The sequence below is a fragment of the Sinocyclocheilus rhinocerous genome, unplaced genomic scaffold (assembly GCF_001515625.1).
Source record: "Sinocyclocheilus rhinocerous isolate Xijiao unplaced genomic scaffold, SAMN03320098_v1.1 scaffold1111, whole genome shotgun sequence".
NCBI classification, from domain to species: domain Eukaryota; kingdom Metazoa; phylum Chordata; class Actinopteri; order Cypriniformes; family Cyprinidae; genus Sinocyclocheilus; species Sinocyclocheilus rhinocerous.
Window position 1 is genome coordinate 871,923 of NW_015655406.1, and position 23,620 is coordinate 895,542.

General features: G+C 37.7%; 2 protein-coding genes and 1 long non-coding RNA gene across 3 annotated transcripts; 1 reads left to right on the forward strand and 2 right to left on the reverse strand.

The window, feature by feature from the left end:
* Positions 1-49: 49 nt before the first annotated feature.
* On the reverse strand, positions 50-6,463 carry LOC107718249 (uncharacterized). Its single transcript, XR_001637394.1, has 3 exons — positions 6,261-6,463; positions 350-385; positions 50-225 (listed from the first exon to the last, which is right to left on the reverse strand). It is a non-coding gene; the product is annotated as an uncharacterized LOC107718249 (long non-coding RNA).
* A 4,012-nt stretch (positions 6,464-10,475) lies between these two features.
* On the forward strand, positions 10,476-12,970 carry LOC107718204 (mitochondrial intermembrane space import and assembly protein 40). Its single transcript, XM_016525182.1, has 3 exons — positions 10,476-10,626; positions 11,851-11,949; positions 12,026-12,970. The coding sequence occupies exons 1-3, from the start codon at positions 10,605-10,607 to the stop codon at positions 12,355-12,357; spliced, it is 453 nt and encodes a 150-aa protein (XP_016380668.1). The 5' UTR covers positions 10,476-10,604; the 3' UTR covers positions 12,358-12,970.
* Positions 12,971-13,049: 79 nt separating this feature from the next.
* On the reverse strand, positions 13,050-20,445 carry LOC107718205 (netrin-4-like). Its single transcript, XM_016525183.1, has 10 exons — positions 20,302-20,445; positions 19,356-19,816; positions 18,477-18,821; positions 18,130-18,256; positions 17,499-17,687; positions 16,033-16,249; positions 15,727-15,854; positions 14,427-14,495; positions 14,160-14,330; positions 13,050-14,077 (listed from the first exon to the last, which is right to left on the reverse strand). The coding sequence occupies exons 1-10, from the start codon at positions 20,387-20,389 to the stop codon at positions 13,941-13,943; spliced, it is 1,932 nt and encodes a 643-aa protein (XP_016380669.1). The 5' UTR covers positions 20,390-20,445; the 3' UTR covers positions 13,050-13,940.
* Between the last annotated feature and the right edge of the window lie 3,175 nt (positions 20,446-23,620).

The window sequence follows — 23,620 nt, forward strand, 5'->3', positions numbered from 1 at the left end:
ACTCAAACCCCCTCGCTCCCCACTCAGGTCTTCACACGGCCCGCGCCGCTGTGCTCGGATGCTCCACTGGGAACAAAGAACCGCTAAGCATTGTTCCACCCCGTGTGCGGAATTCCGCAAGCAGGCCAGGTGCACCTCCATTAGGGCTCAGACATGATGAGGAGGCCCCGAGGGGCCCCAAGAGTGCAGATGGAATTCGATTGAAAGTGAAGCACAAATGAAAACCTGAACAAGTCCAGATTTCAAAGATTATGGCAGTCGACAAATATAAACAGAGACATAAAAACATACTAAATTTAAACCAGGGACGGTTGGAAATGTACAAAACAACAAAAGTGATGGTACTTACGGAAAGCTATAGATGAACCTGCTGATGTTGACTCTGCTGGAAATAGAAGCACAGTTCAGTGAGGAGATGCAGTTCATGCTATGGTAAATATGACCTCATCTACGCCACCACCTACCCATTCATTCAAAGCCATTCAGAAATAATTTACAAGACTTTTCAAGGATGTCTAGAACAAATTTTTCAAAGCAATAAACTTAATTTATGAATTTATAAATTATTGAGACCTTGGTCATGATGCATAACAACCAAACTGTGCAAAGGGAACATTATGTGACAAGTTTTTAAATGAAAATGAAAGTATTAAAATGAAAGAGAAATGCTGCAGAAAACTGATTCCATCAGGTGATTGATTCTTTCAGGCCTTCAAATCAGTAACAGTGCACCTCACACAAGCCAAATCCATCATATCTATTGTGGATATACCAACCAAACATCAAACTCACCAATAAAAATGTTGAATGTCGCATTTAAAAAATAAATAAATAAAAATAATTACAATTATTGGAAGTTAGTTCCACTTGGTTTGATACTTTATAATCTAATGCAATGAAATTAATTTGTCCAAATACCATATATTGACTATTCCAGCCAAAACATCACGCACACACGAGAAGAATGTGAAAGCCAAAAAACACAAACTGCCTCTTAGAAAGACTTAAGACAACCAAAACCCAGTGTTGCTCCCACTGAGAAAGCCATACAAAAGAGTCTTTTCCAACCAAATCCATTGTAGCATCACATGAGGGGAACATTTAGTGGGAGAAACAAGAATCTGCAGTAGTAAAACTGTGGGAAACATGAGCAATAATAACCTTGGTGTCTTGAAAACAAGTATTGGCATGACAAATTGCCCGTCTCATCAGTTTGTCCAAAGCTCAAAGCACATTTTGTTTTTATACCCAAAATAGTATTTCTGAAATAAGAGGTTACATAAAAGCTTTGTAATTACCCTGTGCGCTCATGTACAAACACTCATTTTCCTTTCAATTCAAATTTTTTTTGTTTTGTTCAAACACTGTGATTGTAGCAACAAATGCAGGTGGTAACAATTGGTATCTGAACTATGATACTCCAATTGTAACATCCTGTTATGGTGATCTGATATATTTTAAATTAAAAGTTTTAATTTACACAGAAAATGAATGCAAAGCCTGGAGTTTAGCCAGTGGATTTGGTTACTGAGAAAAAAATCAGGTCAAGTAGTTTTAGGGCAAAGAGCTTCGAGTCTCTAAAACATGGCTGTCTAGCGAGACATTCTGAAGCAAAAGTAAATTCACAGTGCTAGAGCGGATAAAATGCAACCCCACAGAGTCTCACAGGTAAAACCAGATTTTAAAAAGTTATCTTCCACAAATGAAGTCTGTGTCTGCGCTTTATAGAGTTTATTGGGTTCAGATATTGTCCATTTAGACAGCTGCAGGAACCGTATGAGATGAACTGTCGGCTTGAATCACTGCTACATGGCTTTTGATATACAGTATTAAATTTTTTCTTTGGGTCTCATCTGTTTTAGGGTTATTGGGGACATTCAAAGGAAGCCAAAATGTCTCAAACACCAGTAAACACATGCAGAAATGGATCACACAATGAAAAATCAAATTTTCATTGATCCTAGGAAATAAAAGAACTTGATGTGCTATGAAAACACTTTTACTTTTACAACTAACTGATATCAAACATATGAATACACTAACACATAACAGCCCACATTACACACAAAAAAACACTGTTGCTTTCAGTCAAACTGAGCTAAAAAATGGCTAAAAGTGCTGCATGTGGTGTTGAAACACCCTGTTTCCATACCGTTATAGGAGATTTGGGTTTAATTTAGATTTTCATCAGCTAAGTTATTGCCATTGAGATGAACAGGAATGATAACTGATAGCTTTCTTGTTTTATTGACCTCCATGGAATTTATATAGGAGCATCAAAGCAAAGTATAAAAAACTGCCTGTTTAATCCTACAGATCAGAGAGAGAGAGTGTGTATTTTTGACCCTGTGGGATTATATATAAAATGTATACAAGTTTTTTTTTTTTTAATCAAGAACACATTAATTAAAACTGACACTAAAGACATTTCTAATGTTACAAAAGACTTCTATTTCAAATAAATGCTGTTGTTTTAAAATTTCTACTTCAATCATGACAACTCTCGGAACATTTTAGCATGGTGATGGATATGACAATGTTAATGTATTTGGTCTTTGCGGAACAGATCTGCTACGCTGGAAAAAAATGCACCATGGTTTCTACAAAAATATTAAGCAGTACAACTGTTTTCAACATTAATAATAATAATAAGAAATGTTTCTTGAGCAGCAAAACAACATATTAGAATGATTTCTGAAAAATATATTAAAATACAAAACAGTTATTTTAAATTGTAATAATATTTCACAGTATTACCATTTTATTGTATTTTTATTAAATGAATGCAGCCTTTCTGAGCATAAGCGACTATTTTCTTTTTGAACTGTAATGTATGTATTTATATTTTTGCTATAAAAACCTTGATCATCAGTGTAAGTGGACGTCAGGAGACCCTGTAACAAGACCCTGTTATTACTCAAAACACCCTATTTCAAACCACTGGTGGGATGAGGTCTATAATAAAAAATTTTATGTGTATACTTGTATCCTATTCGATGTTTAACGCTGACGCACAAAACACTTCTTTCCTGGGTCATAACAATCACAGACAAGGAAAAATTACAGTGACCGCAGGTGGCTCAACACCCTCCACTGAGAAACCCAAAGCCTCTTCAAGTTCCCACTGAACTGAAGCCAGATCACTAAAGCTACAGAACAGAGCCACCCGAGGACAGACTGTTCCAAAGGGTCAGCGGGGAAGGGACGTGAGGAATTATGCCTGTGTAATGTGTCTAGATTTGTCTTGCACAATAAATTAAACCAGTCCAAGTTCAATTAGGTCAAAGGTACAAGTGAGAGTGTTAAAGGGGCTTGGCATACTGAAACAGGAAATTAGGGTGGAACATATCAAAGTGCTAGTCCTTTTTTTAAATTATTGGTCAGTAGACTCAAAACTAACAGACAAGACCTAAAAGCCACAAAAATCAATTTAGATTCATTTAGAATAGCAAACACACAGCAAAGCCTTGGAAGGAACTATGATAGCAATCACATAGCAACACCTTAGCAACCACACAGAACATTATAGTAATCACAAAGCAAAGCCCTGGAACCATGATAGCACCATCCTAGTAACCACCCAGAACACCTAGCCAGTGCTGTGTAGTAACTTGATTGCATGTAACCTGGATTACATAATCAGATTCCAAAAATTAAGTACTTGTAATTAGATTACATTACATTTTAAAATACTTGTATAAAGACTATACGGTACTTTCATTGATTACATATTATTCACACAATAGAGTTACCAGTCAGGTGGCTATAATTGCACAGAAAATTGAGGGGCCACACAGCATTTGACCACTGGATTTACAAAAATCTTTTCATTTTTAATAAGTGTTTTCTCAACATTTCAACATCACACAACTACTGACAAACACATTCATTTTTTATTTACCCTGTAGTTCCTTCATGAACCCCAGTTTGGGAAGCCAACTTTTAAAGCACATCATATTGTTAACAACAACAAATGGAATATATGATCCTTCTCTTTGTATTTTTATATCAAAATGATACAAGATTATCTCATTTAAATCAATGTGATAAATGAGTTAGGTCAAAAGTAATCGAAAAGTAATCAAAAAGTAGTCTGATTAAATATGTAATGTAATGGATTATGTCACTATCTACAATTTTTGTCATGTAATTTGGAATCAGCAATGGACTACAGTAAGTAATCTACCCAGCACTGCACATAGCAACACTAACAACCACTCAGAACGCCTTAGCAACTGCAAAGAAATGCCCTGGCAACACTCTAGAAACAAGTGATTTCACGACATCTATAAGCTAATGTGATGCTCTTTTCATCTGTTGTCAACTATTCAGGGATCTTGAAAGAGAAACACGTGTCCAATAGCAGAGTCTCTGCTTGCAACCCATAGTAACTAATGATTGTTTCTGGTAAATCAATCTCTTTGGAAGCGGCGAGGATCAAATGCCCTCATGTGACTATCTATGTTTCACAACAGTGTCCCACTTCCTCAAGGGATTCGGTGGCCTCTCAGGGACACTGGCATACATTCATTTGAGAACTGTTGTCCTTAAAAAGACCTTAACCTTTCCATTCTATTAGAACGAATCAGATGGGGCTCAGATTAGTGGAGAACAGCACTAACACAAAGACTGATGGGCTCAGCGTTCCTCTTTGTCTGATGGTGCATTCAAGTCATGTCGGATAGATCGTATTTACGAGTTGAACGCACATGAACGCCACCACAAAGTCGTTATTACGAGTGGGAAACTCGAAATTTTCTTTAAGCCCCGAGTTTCCGAGTTGGGGGCGTGACAATGAGAAACATGGCGGAATCGATGGATGCAACGTCTGTAGTTGACGGTAAATTTTTGTTTAAATTGATAGTTTAGTTGTCCTATAAACTTAAATTGGTCATGTTCTTGTTACGCAGCTGAAATCCAAGTAAAAAAAATGCAGAACCTGTTGTATTTTCTTGTAATTTATTAAAAGGTACACCGCCATCTTGTGCCGACTAAACTGACTTGAACGCACCTGACGTCGTAATTACGACTTGTCAACTCGTAAGTACGAACGTCCCAGGAGGACTTGAACGCAGCATTAGATAGATGGCTGTCTGAATTGTAAGTGGGAAACAAAACTCAGAATTGAGCTCATTCTTCTATGTCATTAACAAGGAAACTCAATGTTAACAGTGTTCTTCAAACTTTATTGGATCCGTTTTTCAAGTTTCTTGCGTGACAGATATAAATGTTAACCCGAAAATTCTGCTTTGTTGAAAAGAGATGTGTTATTTGTTTTCTAAGTGATCAGAACAACATAACAACACCCTAGCAACCACCCAGAACGCTATAGCAACCACACAGCAATTCCGTAGGAACCATACAAAACACCATAGTAACCACATTCTGGTAACCACCCAGAACGCCAAAGCAACCACACAGCAACACCCGACCCTAGCAACCACCTAGAACACCAACCACATACATTAGCAAAGCCCTGGAACCACAACAGAAAACACATATCAAAGCCCTGCAACCTATGATTGCAACAGCCTAGCAACCACCCAGAACACCACAGCAACCACATAACAACACTATAGCAAGTTAGCAACCATCAAGAACACCATAGCAACCACTTAGCATAATCCTGGAACCACAATAAAAATCACATAACCAAATCCTAGAACTACAATAGCAGCTACATAGAAACACCCTAGCAACCACCCAGGACACCACAGCAACACCTTAGAAAACTATAGCAACCACATAGCAAAGCCCTTGAACTATGCTAGTAACCACCCAGAATACCATAGCAACCACATAGCAACACCCTACCAAGTTAGCAACCAACCAGAACACCATAGCAACCACATGGCAACACCCTAGCAACCACAGATATTAGCAAAGTCCTGGAACCACAATCTCAGCCACACAGCAAAGCAATGAAATCACGATAGAAACTCCCTATCTACCAGAAAAAAAACACCATAGTTACCACCCAAAACATTAATGTAACCACATAGAAACACCCTAACAACCACTCAGAACACTTTAGCAACAGCACATACTGATTTATTGTTTGATAAGTTAGTAAAAGCCTTGTCTGACCCATTTTCCACCACCTGTTTTATTTATTGCTGGACTGCATGTTATCCTTTTCCTCTCCCTGAAAATTCAGGTAGCACACAGATTTGAACCCCAAAACATGAATTATGAACCAGCTTGGCCTAAATGTATGGCACATTTTTAAAAAAAGGGGGATAAATAGGACCAAAACTCACAATCGTTGGCAATAAGAGAGCAAAGCAGGACCAAGCAAAAAGAGGTTATCTGAAGTTGCACTGTGTTGCTGATTTCATCAAAGCTCACGCAGCTGTGAGGAGGATGTGAATGATTTAATGGGTTATGACAGACACGTCTTCCTGTTAAGTCAAAGATGTCATCAGCTGCCCAATGCAGTTTTAGCACAGAGAAAATGATGACACTTCAGCATGGAAAAAGGCCTCAATGGATTAGATCAGTGGTTCTCAATTCCAGTCCTCGCGTACCACCACTCTGCATATTTTGCATGTCTCTCTTATTTGACACACCTGATTCTAATCACCAGCTCATTAGAAGAATGCATGAACTGCATTCCGATTGACATTGTCTCTACACAGTGTTCTTTTCTCCCTATTCCCTGAGCACGGGAAATCCCTTGAAGTTTACTTCACTTTGGAACGAACATTCATTCACGGATTTGCGCTACGCCACGGCCTGCAGCGTCTTCACACACAGACGAAACTTACTTGAGAAGTGTGAAGTGTGACAATATACTTCCGTAAATAAATACAATTTAAATTCACATCTCACACACTTTAATGCCCTTTGAATGGAACATGTACGCTCCCTTCAAAATGAAATCATGGCGGAATCTCCTGTAATGTCCACTTCGCAGGGCACTTACGGTCGAATAGAACAAACGTTTGAACTGAAGTGATAAGAGATACATACAAAATGTGCAGAGCGGTGGTACGCAAGGACTGGAAGTGAGAACCACTGGATTAGATAATAGATATGTGACAGAATAAACTGTATGGAAAAAATGTCAAAAAACATAATGTGTTCTTGCATTTATCATGTCAAAAGTACAGCTTAAAAGCGCTTTATTGACTATTATCACATTTTATTCTCAGACAGACAGTTGTGGAGAAATGTTTTAACCATTCATCATAAATACACTGAGAACAGACAGTTGCTGTAAAGCCACAAAACCACAATCAATAACTCTGGATATGGCTTGAGGTCTCTACTAGTATTGTATATCGGCCACCTGGATATCTTTTGGATTTGTCACAGCATTATGTTCTGCTTTTATAAATATACAAGACATTCTCTTTTTTAGACATTCAGACTATTGGTGCAGACTGAAGAAAAGAACATGGAACGCCACAGGCGCTATGACTATAATCTATAAAATATTAGCTGACCCCATGCTGCTTCAAGACGAGGGAGAATTAAATACAAGTCATGGGGAGCACTGATTCAGGTTATTTGTTTCAGGTTCATTTTTAATACATTCCTCAAGAGCCTCTAAGCATAAAACTGCCACTACTGAAACTAGAGAATATGGAGAGCTGGGTAGGGTTAAATGGAAAAAAGGTGAAGAAAATTAATACGCTTCTGAGCCCAGACTAATCTGACGACAAGACCCAAGCAATTTTATTTTTCTTGTAAAGGTTGAGGAAAAGGAGACCTCATAATTATATTCATAACTGCTGTAAAAGTTCATTGGGCAAGAGAATAAAAATAAAGGTCACACAGAAACCAACCTCAATTTCAGACTTGGTTATTTACTATGTTAAAGTATTGAAATATTGAAGTACACTCGAAGATTCGAGGAACCAAAATGGGTTATATTCTATGGCTTCGCTGTAAAAAAAAAATTTAAAAACTTTTTGAACCTTTATTTTTAAGAGTGTGGTGAATTTCAATGCATTTCTCCAAAACAACATAGCATCCATTCAACATGTATGATATTTCTCAGTGCAAAAGCAATAGGGATTTTTTTTTCTCTTGTGACAAAAACAATTGTCCATCCACAATGGCCTGGCTTGCACTGGTTGGATGGCAAACACTGTGGACAGATCATGAAGAATGGAATAGAGCGTGCATGAGGCAACGTCTGGGGACTCAGGCTGTATGAAGGAAGGCAAAGTGTGAGATTGTAAGGCAGCCATCCACAAATCTGTGAAAATCTGCCTTTGTTTTAACTGCTTGCTTTAGACTGAATTTAATTTGACATTATCTGAAAGGGTTTTTAAAAATTAATATCTATACAGCAGTATACAGTCTGCACCCACATGTAGCAAATAACAAAAAGACAGTTTGACCAGCGATTCCAAACATGAGCAAACACAACACAGACAGAAGCAATTACATAAGCATTCTGATAGTCAGTCAAAGAGCAAGACCACTCCAAGGGAGTAACAGACCGCCTACACAGCTTCAATAAATTCAAGAATGCCCTATTTATTTTACACACACAGTAGAGCTGTTTTGTAAATGAAAGCAAGGGATTTCTAGCATTAGAACACTATAATTATCTCTCATATTCATCATATCCTAAAAGCGCCTTTATTTGACCAGACAGTTTCCAATTACAGCTAAACCGACCACACAGGCTCAGAAAAAAAGTTTTAAAGAAATAGTTCTGATGTAGTTCCAAAGCCATAGCCATACGATTTTATTTTACATGTAACACAAAATTAGGTGTTCTGAAGAAATTTTATGTAGCTCTTTTTCATAACAGATTTTTTATATATATATATATATATATATATATATATACACACACATTTCTTATCATTATCAATGTTGAAAACAATCATATTTTTTGGAAACAAAAAGTCATTCTTTACAGTTTTAAAACCATTTGGATTTTTTTTTATATAAAACTGATCATTTCAAATATATTTATTAAATTATTCTTTCAAGCTGGACAGATACAGTGCTTTGACATGAACATTTTAAAGGTTAGCAGAAGCTGCGTCACACCACATACTCCAGCAGCACTCAATGATAAGAGAGCCTGGTGTGGTGATAAATGCAGATTCAGTATAGCATCTCTCCATGCCAAAACCAGATGAGCTGATACAAGCTCTACACAAAAAAGTGACTGTAGGTCCCGCACACAAAATACACAAACCCAACAGAGGGCAAACTCCAAAAGACATTAGGTGAAAGAGCCCCACTGATGTTGGCGCAGGCAGCCAGCCAGAGGAAACAACAAACAAGATGTAGAAGCAGGAGAGGTGTATGAAGGGGATGGAAAATATTTCCCTTTTTTTCTTTTTGTACTTTTTTAAAAATTCATTTTATATTTTGCCTCGAATAATTAGTAAAACAGAGCCACCGGCACGCCGTTTTCTGACAAGCTGTCAGTGAAGTCTGAGGGCATGACAGTAAAACAGCTGCAACTGTTCAGTCTCCAGAGACTGAGATTTCCATAGTAATAAAGAAGAGACTGGGCAGCCGGTACACAAGCCTGTTTTAGAAGAATTACATTTACATTTAGTCATTTAGCAGACACTTTTATCCAAAGCGACTTACAAATGAGGACAACAGAAGCAATCAAAACCAACAAAAGGACAATAATATGTAAGTGCCGTGACAAGTCTCAGTTAGCCTAACGCAGTACATGTAGCAAGGTTTTTTTATTATCATTATTGTAATAAATAAATAAATAAGTAGCCTAGATGGAATAGAAAAAGCATAGGGAACGCTAGTGTTAGAGGTTTTTTTTATATATATATAAATAAAACAAGTCAAAAGAATAGAGAATGCTAGTGTTAGAGGGTCATTTTTTAATAATAAATAATCAAATAAAAAATTGCGTATACACCTTTGTCTTGCTAAGGCCAATGTCATAGCTAGCAGTGTATTTATCCTAAATGCACACAATGTCACAACATTTTCCTATTTTAACAAATAGACCTTGACTGAAAATTACCCCCAAATAAAAAAAAATAAATAAAAAAAATCCTATTGACAAGTGATATTCAAACTGATTTTTCTTTTGTCTTCTTCGTTCATCATGTGTCTCTCAGGCATGCTCTTCAATGCAGTCCCTTGGTGTACAAACACTTACCCAAACTTTAGGGGAAAAAACATATTGATTGTGGTGAAGATACCACAACACAGTCGAAATTTTTGAAAAAAGTATATAAATAAATTTCATAATGTAAACAATGGCAGTTTGTGTTTACTTGCCTCTTTGCTTGGATTATCATAAGTTTTTTAAATGAATTAATTCGTTTTAGATGCATTTTCACAGTTTAAGACTTAAGTCTGGGTCTTGAAAAGGATAAAACAATATAATCTGTACGTATAAATTTGAATGTGTACATTTGAAAAGTAGCAAACTTAAATCACTTGTTCGGTCAAAGGAAGCGTTAGTTCCTTTACCTTTATTTTGAAATGTAATTGTGACTTTTATTTTGATACAATCCGGCTGTGACGTCACGTGGTTGTCGTAGCTGCTTCCATGCTTGAGTTGATGTAACAGGCGTGTGAATTGATAATTGTGCCGGTGTTTGAGATTCATTGATCGGATAAACGGCGATCAGACGGATCTGTTAGCAGACATGTCGTACTGCAAGCAGGAAGGTATGGCTGAACTAAGTCGGCTCGTTTAAACCCATTGTATACCCATCTTTCACTGTCGTTTAGCGGTGTAGCTAGTGCTCGTGCCCTTAAAGTCACTCTCACCAGCCATGCTTGGTAATATCAATGAGTTATTTAAATATTTATCTTGAGCTGCAAATAATCTTTTCAGATGTGGTCAAGTGTTATATTATCTTATATTGTTTATGTGTGGTGATGTTGATGAATTACTGAATTATTGGTGGAATTACGTTACAGATGAAAATTCGAGTTAACCAGAGTCAGCAAGCGCCCAATAAAACATGCATTTCAAGTGTAATGCAATACGTTTTCCATGACTCGTATGTCTGATTTATTTTGATGCAGTCATTCAGTAATCACAGCTATGTTGTGTCACCCTTCATGTAGCAGGTGCCTACAAGGTCATATAACCTGGGGCGTTCATAACCTCAGTCCACCAGATGCTTAATTTATTCATTATGAACACATTATGAGTTCTAGAAATATTATATAATATAATATGAACCTAAACACACAAAACTGCAATTGTTAGAATGTTAGATTTATTTAAATCCAACACAAAAAAAAAAGTAACATTTTCAAGAACTCATGAAACAGAACTTCTTGTGTACAGACCAAAGTGTTTTATTTAACCTTTAGCTGTTTGTGGATAGTTTTATAAAGTGTAAAGGTTTTTGATTACTCCAAAATTGCAGTCCAGTGTCTGTAAAATTTCAGCAAGTTCAGGTTTGTAAGACATTGAAGCGGTTGTTAGTATAATACCGTGTTATTATTTTAGTATTATTTGTTTACTAGTATAGTATTTATAAATAAATATATATTTAAATTTTTATATAATTTCTATCTTTTTTTGTTTAACAATTTAATCATTATTTAAGACTTTCTAACATTTGTAATAATTTTGTGATTTGCCATTTCTATTCATTTTTTTAATATTTCCTTTTAGCTTGAATTTATTAAATTTTATTGTTATTATTATTATCAGGCAGCTTTTTTTTTTTTTTTTAATTTTTCATCTAATATGTAATTTATTTATTTTCAGCTTTAATTCAGTTACCATAAATGTTTTTTCATATTTTTGTTTTTTAACAATAGTAACACTGGTATAGTGGTCAGTTAATATATGCTTTTCAGTGGCTGACTGTTTGATCCCCCCTAAAACTATTTGATAACATTGTGTATAACTTCCTTCGTGTCTCTCACTAGGTAAAGATCGCATCATATTTGTCACTAAGGAGGATCATGAAGCACCCAGTGATGCTGAGCTCATCGAAGATGATCCAAATGATCCGTATGAGGATCACGGTAAGTTTTTAATCTGATATGATTTATCTTGTGTCTAGGATACTCATTTTTACACTCATTTCTTTTAATCCTACAGGTCTTATTCTCCCTAATGGTGATATAAACTGGAACTGCCCGTGTTTGGGCGGTATGGCCAGTGGCCCTTGTGGACAACAGTTCAAAGACGCCTTTTCTTGTTTCCACTATAGCAAAGAGGAGGTAAAGGGTTCAGATTGTGTGGAAAACTTCCGGAGTATGCAGGAATGTATGCAGAAATACCCTGAGCTCTACCCTCATGAAGATGACAACGACAGCGCCCCCTCTGGCGGGGCAGATAATGCACCCACTGAATCCACTTCTGCTGACTCTCTCCCTACATCCTCTCCTGATTCCACACCAGCAGCCACAGAAAACCCAGCAGCTAGCTAATATTATTTTAGCTTCATTCCCTCCGCACCTCACAGCAGAGACTGCTCCACTTTCGAGTATGAAGAGATAATATCTTAACTACTACACCACTGGATCGATGCTCTCTACCTGACTGCATGATGCACAGAGATGCAGGAAGCCCTTAAACTTCAGGTTTTGTGATTAAAATATCCAATTGACATTAACATGCATTTGAGGGACCTATAAAAATGAGTTTTGAGGATCTATATGAGTGGCAGGTGAGTTTGCACTTGGCCTATGAAACATTAGCTGTCATTTGAAACGTCAGGCTTTGTATTTTTTGGTTATTATTTGCTCCACAGCCTAAGCTAAGCTTATTTGATTTGTGTACTACTAACAGCTAAGCAGTTTTGAGATACTCAACTAACAAGTCCATAAACATTTCATGTGCTCTTTTTGTTGTAGAACATGATTAAACAATTTTATAATAAAGAAATGTTCTGTTGCTGATGTGTTCGAATGCATGTAGCCCCAGGCTGCATACCAAGTATAAACATTAGGGGGTGTGAGAGAGTAAACTAGTAAGTAGCCTTACCTGTCAACTGATGATACATACATAATTTGTTGGTGTTAACTATTATAATGGTGAAACAACACATTATAAATGAGCAGATCTTCTGTTTAGTAAGAACATGCAAATATCTCTTGTTCCAAAGACTGGTAGGTTTTTTTCAAATGAAGTATCTTAACATCGAGGGCTGTTTCTAGATCCGTTTTCAACACATGCTAACATTAAACAGTGTTAAATTGTGCTGATATCAGATCCTTTTTGTAACTCTAAAATATTTTTAAGCTTATGTGGCTTATTTATATATATTCTATCAATGGCATTTACAAATCTAGCTTTTTATCACTGAATTACTTTGAGTTTGATTTGTCATTCAAAGCCTTAATGTGATTTTTCTTGTTTTGATTGAACAAGAAACCTAATGATCTTTTCATCTGTGATATATGTGTTTCTGAAAAAAGTTTTAATAAAATATAAGGTAATGAGTCCAAATCATGCATAAGCACTGGGAGAATTTGAATCAGTCAGTCTGTACCTTTTTTTTCACTTTACAATTGTGTGACACATTCAAATGCATTTTTAAAAACACTTGACTGAAATGTAGTAAGAGAAAAGGCAAATAAAATACAAAAGTGTGAATGAATCTCAAAAATGTCCTGCGGTCCTTTAGATTCACTGGCTTGCGCTTATCATTTGTCCATTCATATCTTCAAGTAATCTAAAAACTACAGAGGAATGAGTACAGAAACAGTTTTGATCAGTCTTATGAATGCCGTATCCATGTTGCGTCATGTCAACAGCCACCAAGATGACCAAAGTTGTGCTGTATGACAATTACAGTTATTTTAAGTGACTGTTCAGTGCACGTTGCCATGCAACTACTTCATGAATCTTGTTTCTGGTAATTACACACATTCCATTTCTGTTGTATCCGGCGGTCATGGTCCATTTAGGATCCAGCTGCCTGCTTTGGTACAATGGCATCATTTCCAGTGACTTGGGGCTTTCAAGTTTGGGCAGTGTTGTGATACTGTACATTTGGGTAAAGTCGTGCTCATAGGCAGCCCTGATGCAGTGCTTCTGTGACCTGAAAGCCCAGGATGGGGGTCCAGAGGACTACTAGACTCTGCATGGTGACCAGTAGCCGTCCTGCGTCAACATCTTCAGGACCTGCTAGTAGATAGTTCCCACCTAAATATGGAGACAAAACGGTTACTAATGGCAAACTTTACTGAATCAAAGCTGTGACCCAAATTGGTGTTGGGTGCTGTACCTGGGTTGAGAATGGGACAGGTGCAGCCACGGCTGGTCCAGGAGAGCGGGTAGAGACTGTGTGTTCCCTGAGAGAGGGGCAGTTTTCCCGAACGAAACACCTTCCTTACTTTCACCAGGACAACTGCGTGTGTGCCTTTATCATGAGCTGACAGCACACTGGCTTTGATCACTATGAACGCCACAAACTCATAAGATTTAAATGTTTAGACAGCAAATGACAACAGAATCGATTCATAGCAGGAAATGACACTAACAAAACCCTCACCATATGCCTGTTTTATCTTGCAAAGATCTGACACACTTTTCAGCTTCTTTTCCTTACAGCTGCACTTCCCTGTAAATAATTCACAAGAAACATTTCAAAGGTTCTGTACATATTAACGTAATTAATCTCACAAAAACACATCCTGGTCATAGAAATTGTGCAATAATTAAAATAAATAAAAGGAAGTGCATTTTTAGGATTAAGATTAAATTTTTACCCCAAATTGTCATTACTGCAATGAGTCTGAACATTTGATTGAGCTAAGATATATTTTATTACAATAAAAACAATGACTGTAACACAATGTTTCTTTTTATTTTAACAACAAATAGTACCATGATATATATTAATTGTTTATTCAAAATAAATGAATACTTTTACTTTGTAAGGATGCATTAAATCGATCAAAAGTGACGGCAAAGGCATTTATAATGTTACATAAGTTTTAAGTAAAGTTTTTTTGTTTTTTTTTTCAAATAAATGCTGTTCTTTTGAACTTCCTATTCAAAGCTGAACTTTAATGTTTTCAATGTTTCTTGAGCAGGAATAAATGGCATTTTATAATATATAAAAACAGCGAACATTTACTTTAAAATCACAATAATATTTCACAATATTACTGTTTACTCGATTCTTGATCAAATAAATAAAGCCTTGGTAAGCATAAGAGACCTCCTTCAAAAACATGAAAAAATCCTACCGACCTCAAACTTTTGAATGGTAGTGTTTAATCATATACTAATTTTTGCATTTTTTACAGTACTGTAAAGAGAATATTGTCATGAAAATAATGTCACGATGCAAAATGGTCCTGAAATTGGCTTCATTTTCCTTAAGTATTTATATTTTTTTTATTTTGATTTTGGGATGACCTGGGTTGTATTCCAGAAAGCAAGGTTAACTTACCCTCACAACTCAGAGTATATTCACGGTTAACACACAAGACGTTCTCAACAGAGTGAAGAATGGACGAGTCACCATGGAAACCGATGCTAAGAATTCTTCTTTCTTCTTCTTTTGTTCAATGGTCATTTACATGCTTAGTGCATATCGCCACCTAATTGATGGTTGTGCAATCACTTTTCAATTTTTTTTTCGTTTAATTTTTTAATCACTGAGAATAAGAATTATATTGTTTGTTTGATGTTAACTATATATAAAAAATATCACATATGTATTTTTACATTTGAAGGAACCACATAAAAAGCCACATCCTAAAGTCCAATTTCCTGCTGCAATTTCCCATGTTTCAAAATAGCCGCTGTTAGTGTGGAATGTTTCGTTACTGTAGTCAGCTCACCTGTATAGTACAGCGCAGAGATGGCCAGTTCTTTAGGCCACGCCCTCTCGTCCTCTTGAGGTTTAAAGTGGGACAGTTCAGGAATTTTCCCACCGATTGGTACATTGTAAAGCTTGACACTATCTTTGCTGTTAAAGAAAAATGATACGACAACAAAAATCAATGGTATTTCAAAATCTCCAACAGGTATCACAATCAACTTAAGTCATTAAAACCAGACATTTGGATTTAAAATGATCAATGCTCAGTGTTTTAGTTTCAAATCACAAATGGTAAATTTAGAAAGAATTGAAAATTTAGTCTGACCTGTCTAGGCAATGGCCTGTGATGGGATCACAGGTCAAAGAGCACACACAAGATTTGCAGCCCTCCTCTCCAAAACCCCAGTACCCTGCTAGACAGTGGCTGCAGGTGGTGCCGCCCACACCAGGTTTACAGTGGCACTGTCCACTTCTCGGATGGCACCATGGTGTCCCGTCACCGGAATGGACTAGCACCGAACCAACTGGGTCACACCAGCATCCTGCCATAGAAAAGATCTTTGGTCATTGGTTCATCAGCTCTTCCCACTGCTTTTGAGTCACTTTAGTGGATTGTGCCACACTGCCACCACTAGGAGGCAATAAAAGACTGTAAATGATTGCAAAGTAAACCATTTTGATACAAAAAGTGATTTTTACATTTTTTGAAGAAAATAAGGAGTGCTTAAGAATGCAGTTCTAAGTGGTTGCTAGGATATTGTTAAGGATAAGCGGGGTGACTTATTTTATTCTAAATTATATTTTTCTTATTTTGTCTCAAATGTTTATATTTTAAAATATATTTTTCCTATTTTCTCTTTTTTTATATTGTATTGTCCACCGGGTGAAATTAAAGTCTTTTTAACTACCATTTAAATTCTTATAAATCCTTATTTTTTTGCTTGGTTGGAACAGCAGCTACGCTAATTATGTCTCTATTTGTTTCTCTGTTTTTGCCTTTTACACAAGCTTCAGTCTGGATCCAGAACACCTGAGAAGAGATGATGCCAACCCCTCAGAGGACCTCAGATGATGCCAACCCTGAAACAACATACAGAACTACCACATTTTGCTATAAGTTTGATTGCATCATATAATAATTGCTGTTAATAGTGTTCATCGTCTGTTTGATTACGTCTTTAATTGATTTTTCCGTACATTTCTGCCATATGTACATTGACTGACAGTCACCACTGATAAGCTACCACTAAATATTGTAGAAACTTAATTTGCTGTAAAGTTGCTTTGCAATGATTTGTATCGTGAAAAGCGCTGTACAAATAAACTTGAATTGAATTGAATTTAAGCGTTACAGTAACGGTCTAGTTGCAGCTCCACTTTTAAAATTAGATATCCATCCAGCCCTACAACTATTTTCATAATTTCCATGATTCTTAATAGTGTTTCCTATTTTTTCCCCTCAAATTTTTATCTTCTTAAAATATATTTTTCCTATTTTTGATAATGTATTGTCCACCAGGTGAAAACTGTGACCCAAAAGTCATTTTAGAAAAACAAGAAGTTATATTTTGATTAAAGATTACAAATGTATCTTTAAAAAAATAGATAAATAAATAATAATAATTATAATAATAATGCACCAATAAATTGTTCACAATAAGACCAAGAATATGCTGTAATGAAGTAAAGTCAATTTTGGGTTCAGTTAGGAATAATTATTTGAGGGCAGAACCCTTTAAGATCTCGTTGTCCTTTTCTCTTTGTTCCTTCCTTTCTTTCTAATTGTCTTACGTATGCAAGCATGCGGGGAGTTGAGGGGTCTGGCAGGGTGGCGGTGGTATCCGGGGTGACAGCGCTGGCACCGGCGGCCCACAGTGTTATGCTGGCAGGTGTCGCAGACGCCCCCGCTACTGCCCCCTGTGGACAGCCACACTCGCTGGGAGAAGTGGCAGCTCTCTGCGTGGCCGTGACATTCACACTCTACGGACAGAAAGAGACAGTATGGATCAAAGAATCATCCTAAGAACTAATCTATCTATCTATCTATCTATCTATCTTTTCCATTACAAACTATTTTTTTTAACCAAACGGTTTCTGTATTTTTCCAGCAGTAAGTCCAGCAACTGACTATGGGACCAGCAACTGTTTGGTTAGCCACTTTCTTCAAAATATCTTATGTTCAACAGAAGAAAGAAACTCATTTTGGAACAACTTGAGTGTGAGTAAATTATGAAAGAATTTTCATTTTTGTGGATATGCCTGGAATCCCTCCTGCATTAGAAAGCACCACTAATTATGACATGATAAAAAGATAGAAATGCCTATCATAGTGCAATTTCCGCCTATCATAGTGCAATTTCCATTTTCAACGATTAATAACGGAATTTAAGGCTGAATCAACACATACAGTAAATGCACTCACTCTGGCATGGGTTGCTCTCCCCGCTGCTTCCGTTGGCCGCTCTCCAGGGCTGGTCGTTGTAGAGCGGGGCACACCTCTCGCAGTGCTCGCCAGCTGTGTGGTGGGTACACACACACTTGCCAGACACCTGCGCTCCAGAGGAATGATTCACTTTCAATTTGCTGCCCATTCAAGCCCTGCATATAACAGCCCACTTGGTGCTTGCTGGGTGAGTTCACATACACCCTCAAGTATGCAGAAGAACAAACGAGTTGCTTCACACATTCACTCTGTCATTCATTCTGTCACTTACAGGTGGCTGCGATGCTGTTCGTCCCAAAAATCACTTACAAAATGGACAAACTTACCACATTACTGGGTTGCAGGCTGTCTTGTCCTTCATTTTCAGGAAGGCAATGTTCAGCATGGCCATGACACAAACACGTCCCTTTAGCCAGAAGAGAGTACACAGCAAATGAGGTTGAATCCAGAGGATCAGAACTTGGCGTCGGAGCAGTCAGTGACCTGCTGTGAATTGTGGGTAAAAATGGCAGGTTTGACTGATCCGGGACACTCCACTTTCCTTTCAAGATGGGACACTGTTGAGATATGAATAGCTGTATTCGTAGGTTAGTCACTGTCAGTCGGGACAACGCCTCAGGACTGTAGGGATCAACAATCCCACTTCCCAATCCTATGGAGCGGAATATGATCTAGAAAACAATTAAAAACAAATAATTGTGAATTATCACGGATAAAACACAGAAAAATTTTAATTCTGTCATCATTTACTCCCCTCGTGACTTTCATTCTTCCATGGAACACAAAACAAGATATTTTGAACAATGCTGGTAACCAAACAGTCCCACTGACTTCCATAATATGGAGAAAACATACTATGGAAGTCAATGGGATCCTGATGAAACTGTCATGTTTTGATGTGACACAGAAAAAAAGACATGCATAAAGGTTTGGAATGACATGAGGGGAAGTAAATGATGACAGAATTTTCATTTTTGGGTGAACTGTCCCTTTAAAAAGCATTAGATTTAAAGATCTTAGATTTAAATATTTGTACTCAAATGAGGGAATATATTTGGTTGAAACATTGTTTAAAATGGATCATTTTAAGCCATTTGTATGTTGATCATGCTTACATGCTTCACATTTAAACTTACTGCAAAATTGCAATTTACCAAAAAGAAAGATGTTTTGTGGTGCTTTAGAGACCTTATTTCCTTCCTTACCTCTCCTCGGCTGCACGGGACCGCATTGGAATATCTGGAAGTGCAGAGAGATCCTGGTTGACTTACATCATCAGGAAGCCCGAACATCTCAGTGCAGTTCCTGGCAAACAGCTTTAGTGTCTCCCAGGTCTGACCAAAGTCCTGCGAGCGTTCCAACCTCATAGCAGCAGGACGTGGGGAACGGAACAACATCACAACATGACTCATGCAGAACCGTGTCTCCAAGTCAAGACGGATTTCTTCCTGTTCTCCAGTGGCCGCCGCTGAGCCCCACCAGGTATCTGGATGAATAAACGGGTCATCGGCCATGAGGGCAGGAGGATGGAGCTCTGCTAGACAGCGTGGCTGGGTTGGCAGGCAGGAAGAGCTATTAGTGCAGCAGCTAGTCAGCGTGAAAAGGGTCCTGCCACTGGCCAAGTTACCCATAGGAGGACTGCAAGCACGGCCAACACATCTGGACTCTATGTAAATGAGGAAACATGCACACGCATTCACAAACAAATCCAGATTAACTTTCATGCTGATGATTTTAAATGCACCATTTTTGAACACTGAAAGTCAGGTTCTGGCATGTCACAGCACAATGTTTGACAACCTGAGCCTTTAATGTAGCTCACAGTAGGGCTCACACCAGATCTCACACTAAGTTTATGCATCTGACAATTTGATTATTATTACAAGGAGACGTCTGGCTATTTTAATGACTTCGTCTTCCCACAAAGGGCAAAAACGTTATTTGGTAACAGTTTATCATAATATTCTTTAGACATCTGTTAAAAATGATATAAAATGTAATTAAAGTAGTTTACAAATCATTATATAATGCATTATATAAAACTTAAAACATCTGTGGTTTGTGTATACATGAGTGAAAATGAATAAAAGTTTATGGAGAGAGAGAGAGAGAGACAGACAGACAGACAGACAGACAGGCAGACAGACTTGCCTGTGAAACCCTGCAGAAATGCAGGAAATAAGATCACTGCGCACTTCAGTATCACCATCACAAACTGAGGACTCCTGAGATGTTTCATGTTTAGCAGTCTGGATGTAAAGGCAGGTTAGTTATCCATAGTTAGAAGAATAGATAAACCATCATGTCCCAATGCATGGTCAGTTCAGTTTGGAGATGTCTCCTTCACTGTCTGTTTGGAAACAGAGTTTGCATGAAAAGTTGCAGGAAATCCAGCTGCTGGTAATCCATTTCTCACAGTGAGTCAGTAAGAAAACTTTTCTGATGATGGTGGTGATCTGGGATGCACCTGTCCAAACGGCACGCGGTTCAGTCCCTTAACATTTTTGTTTTTGTGCATTCAGATGAAGAGCGAACTATTGTCCTTTCTGTGTCTGTACATGACAGTCTTTTCAAACTGAAGGTAAAAGAAGGACAAAACCGCGCAGGTCTCTCTTGGCAATAGCAGTGAGTCGCACCTATACGTAACGCGCAGCGTTGTTCCAGCTTCCCAAGAGCACAGATGAATGATCCACTGGCCTGAATCTGAAGCATTGAACGGATCGAAAAGGAGCTCTCTAGTGCCCCACAGTGGAATGCTACACTAGTGCAATTCCCTGCCGACATCAAACAAGTGATCTTGATTACATTTTGTTAACTGTACCAGACATGATTACCGTTGTGATTCATGCCACTAAACGTCCTATATCTGAAGGAAGCATCCTGCGAAACAAAAAAATAATAGAAAAGGCAAAAAAGGGACATACATAACCATTTTTTATGTTTATGTATTTATTTCCAGCAAAAGGATAATTTACCCAGAAATGAAAATGATGACATCATTTATTCACCCTCATGCCATTCAAAAGACATTTACTCATCTTGTATCTGTGGAACGCAAAAGGAGACATTTATCAGAATGTCCATGGTTCTCTTTTCCATACAGTGAAACAAGAAATGAGTATATATATATGATTTGACCACATTAGCATATAGTATAATAATGCTAGAGTGTATTGTTGTTATTAACATTAAATTAATTAATAAAATATATAAAAAATACTTTTACATTTATTAATTTACTGAAACGTTTGCAAGATATTTCTTTTTCACAAAGCAATAATGATTTTCTGGGTCTAGGTCAGATTCGCTGGGGTTGGAGAACAAAGTTAATGTGATCCAGCCACATGGAGAATTCCAGAAACTGTCTACATATATACCAGCACCAAAACCTGCTCTCCTTAATAGGGTGAGAGATGTTACTTTATGAGCCTTTTCCTGCTGGTTTTGAACTGCAGTAGTTCTGTATTATGGGGGCCTTTGATGTTTCGTTTAAGGAAATTCGAAATACACACAAAAAATATATATATGTGGACTCCTATAGATGTATTTTGTGACATGAGGAAATACAGCAATATGTTACATTAGTAGAATGTTTCTGCCTGGTGGTTATTGAAATCATACATTCTGTACATAAACTATTGATATTTGTGCATTTAAAGGAGGAGGTAGTGTATATTTTGAAAGGTATTACGTGTAGTTAGAGCTGAACTGTCCCAAAGTTTCTGCTTTGAGTTGAGATGAAAACCATATGGAAATGAATTTGACTGAAGTTCAGAATAAGCCTCCTCAGCCTCTCTTTGACAAAATCAGATGTCAAAGACTAACAAATTATTACATTAAATATTCATGGAGTTGTAAAGTAGAGTTCGTTAAATTTGCGCGACACACTCAAAAGCATAAAATAAGTCACCGGAGAGAAGCAGCACATGAACAGTCGTCTCTTTACTGGCTCACATGCTCCGCGCTGATAAAAACAACACCAACTCACAATTCAGCCAATTAGAAAACAACAAGATGAACACTGAAGTAAATAAAACAAATTTGAACAAGAGCACAGATTCCAGACTTGAACCCACTATCTCCCATTTATATAATGATATATATATTTAACCTTACAGAGTGATAGAGTCAAAATGTAAAATATAATTTAATGGAATAATTCACCCAAAAATGAAAATTTACTTACCCTCAGTTTATTCAAGATGTAGATGGCCGAATACTTTCATGTCACTTTGCCAGCTTGTCTTGCCTGTTATGTGCCTAGTTTACATTCAATTTGAATGATTCAAACATATGTTGGGCTCATTTTGTGTTCATTAACTATACATAAAATTCTCAAGACAAAGATGAAAATTCATTTATCCTCATTTAAAATCTACGTGTGTTTCCATATATTTGATGGAATCAATAAAAAGCTCTGGTTACTTACGTAACCTTGGTTCCCTGAGATAAGGGTACAAGCGTTGCGATGCTGATGCATATGGGGAAACTCCTGTTTACTCCGATACTGAAGCCTGATTTGTTCACTTTCGTGTAGCTGCAAGAACCAGTGGTGCTTCAACCCACCAAAAGGGGTGGAGCCGACCGAAATATAAGTCAGCTCTGAGCGCATTTCGTCAGAAGCGACAGTCATCGATTAGTGTGCAGTCATATAGCATGGCAGCTTACGCAACGCTCGTTCGCTTATCTCAGGGAACCAAGGTTACGTTAGTAACCAGAGCATTCCCTTTCAAACAGTCTCTCCTGTTGCATTGCTGACGCTTATGGGGAACGCATCCAATAGTGCCATATTATAAGCAAGTGCAGAACGGAGCGGCTCTGCGAGCCCATCCCCGGAGTACCCACACTGAGGGCTCCTGTAAGCATGAGCCAGTAATGAGACCCCAGCCGCTTAGGCTGAGGACTACATAACATAACTCTGTGCCTGCAGGGAAGGAACATCCAAGTTATAAAACCTGGTGAAGGTAGACGGCGGCGACCAGCTGGTGGCCGCACAAATATCACCAATAGAATCCCGCTGGACCAAGCCAAGGAGGAGGCCATTCCTCTGGTGGAGTGGCCCAAACAGGCCAGACTGATCAACATACACTCTAAGGGTGCTTTCACACTAGCACTTTTGGTGTGCACCCGGGTTCGATTGACATCAGAGTTCGGTTCGTTTGGATGATGTGAACGCTGTCTTCCGAACTCGGGGGCGCACCTGCGAACCGTACCCGAGTCCGCTTAAAAAGGGTGGTCTGGGGTACGGTTCAAGTGAACTCTGGTACGGTTCGCTGCTGATGTGAACGCAATCGTACCAAATCATGGAAGTGAACCGCTATTAATGACTTATTATTTGATAAAAATGTGTGTTTGTGTGTGTTTCACTCACTTTCCTGACGAGCGTGACTGACGCGCTGCAAGCAGAGAGCTGTATATCTCATTTCTGTTCGCCTTCAGAGTTCTTTAGAGCATTTGCATAAGGCAGACG

Bases quoted from the DNA above. Each gene is read 5' to 3' on its own strand.
- LOC107718204 (XM_016525182.1), top strand. From the start codon at position 10,605: ATGTCGTACTGCAAGCAGGAAG. The intron at 10,627-11,850 runs GTATGGCTGAAC...GTCTCTCACTAG, and splicing joins GTCGTACTGCAAGCAGGAAG to GTAAAGATCGCATCATATTT. The intron at 11,950-12,025 runs GTAAGTTTTTAA...TTAATCCTACAG, and splicing joins TGATCCGTATGAGGATCACG to GTCTTATTCTCCCTAATGGT.
- LOC107718205 (XM_016525183.1), bottom strand. From the start codon at position 20,389: ATGAAACATCTCAGGAGTCCTCAGTTTGTGATGGTGATACTGAAGTGC. The intron at 19,817-20,301 runs GCAAGTCTGTCT...TCATTTACATAG, and splicing joins ATTTCTGCAGGGTTTCACAG to AGTCCAGATGTGTTGGCCGT. The intron at 14,078-14,159 runs GTACAGCACCCA...CTCCATATTTAG, and splicing joins CTGTCCCATTCTCAACCCAG to GTGGGAACTATCTACTAGCA.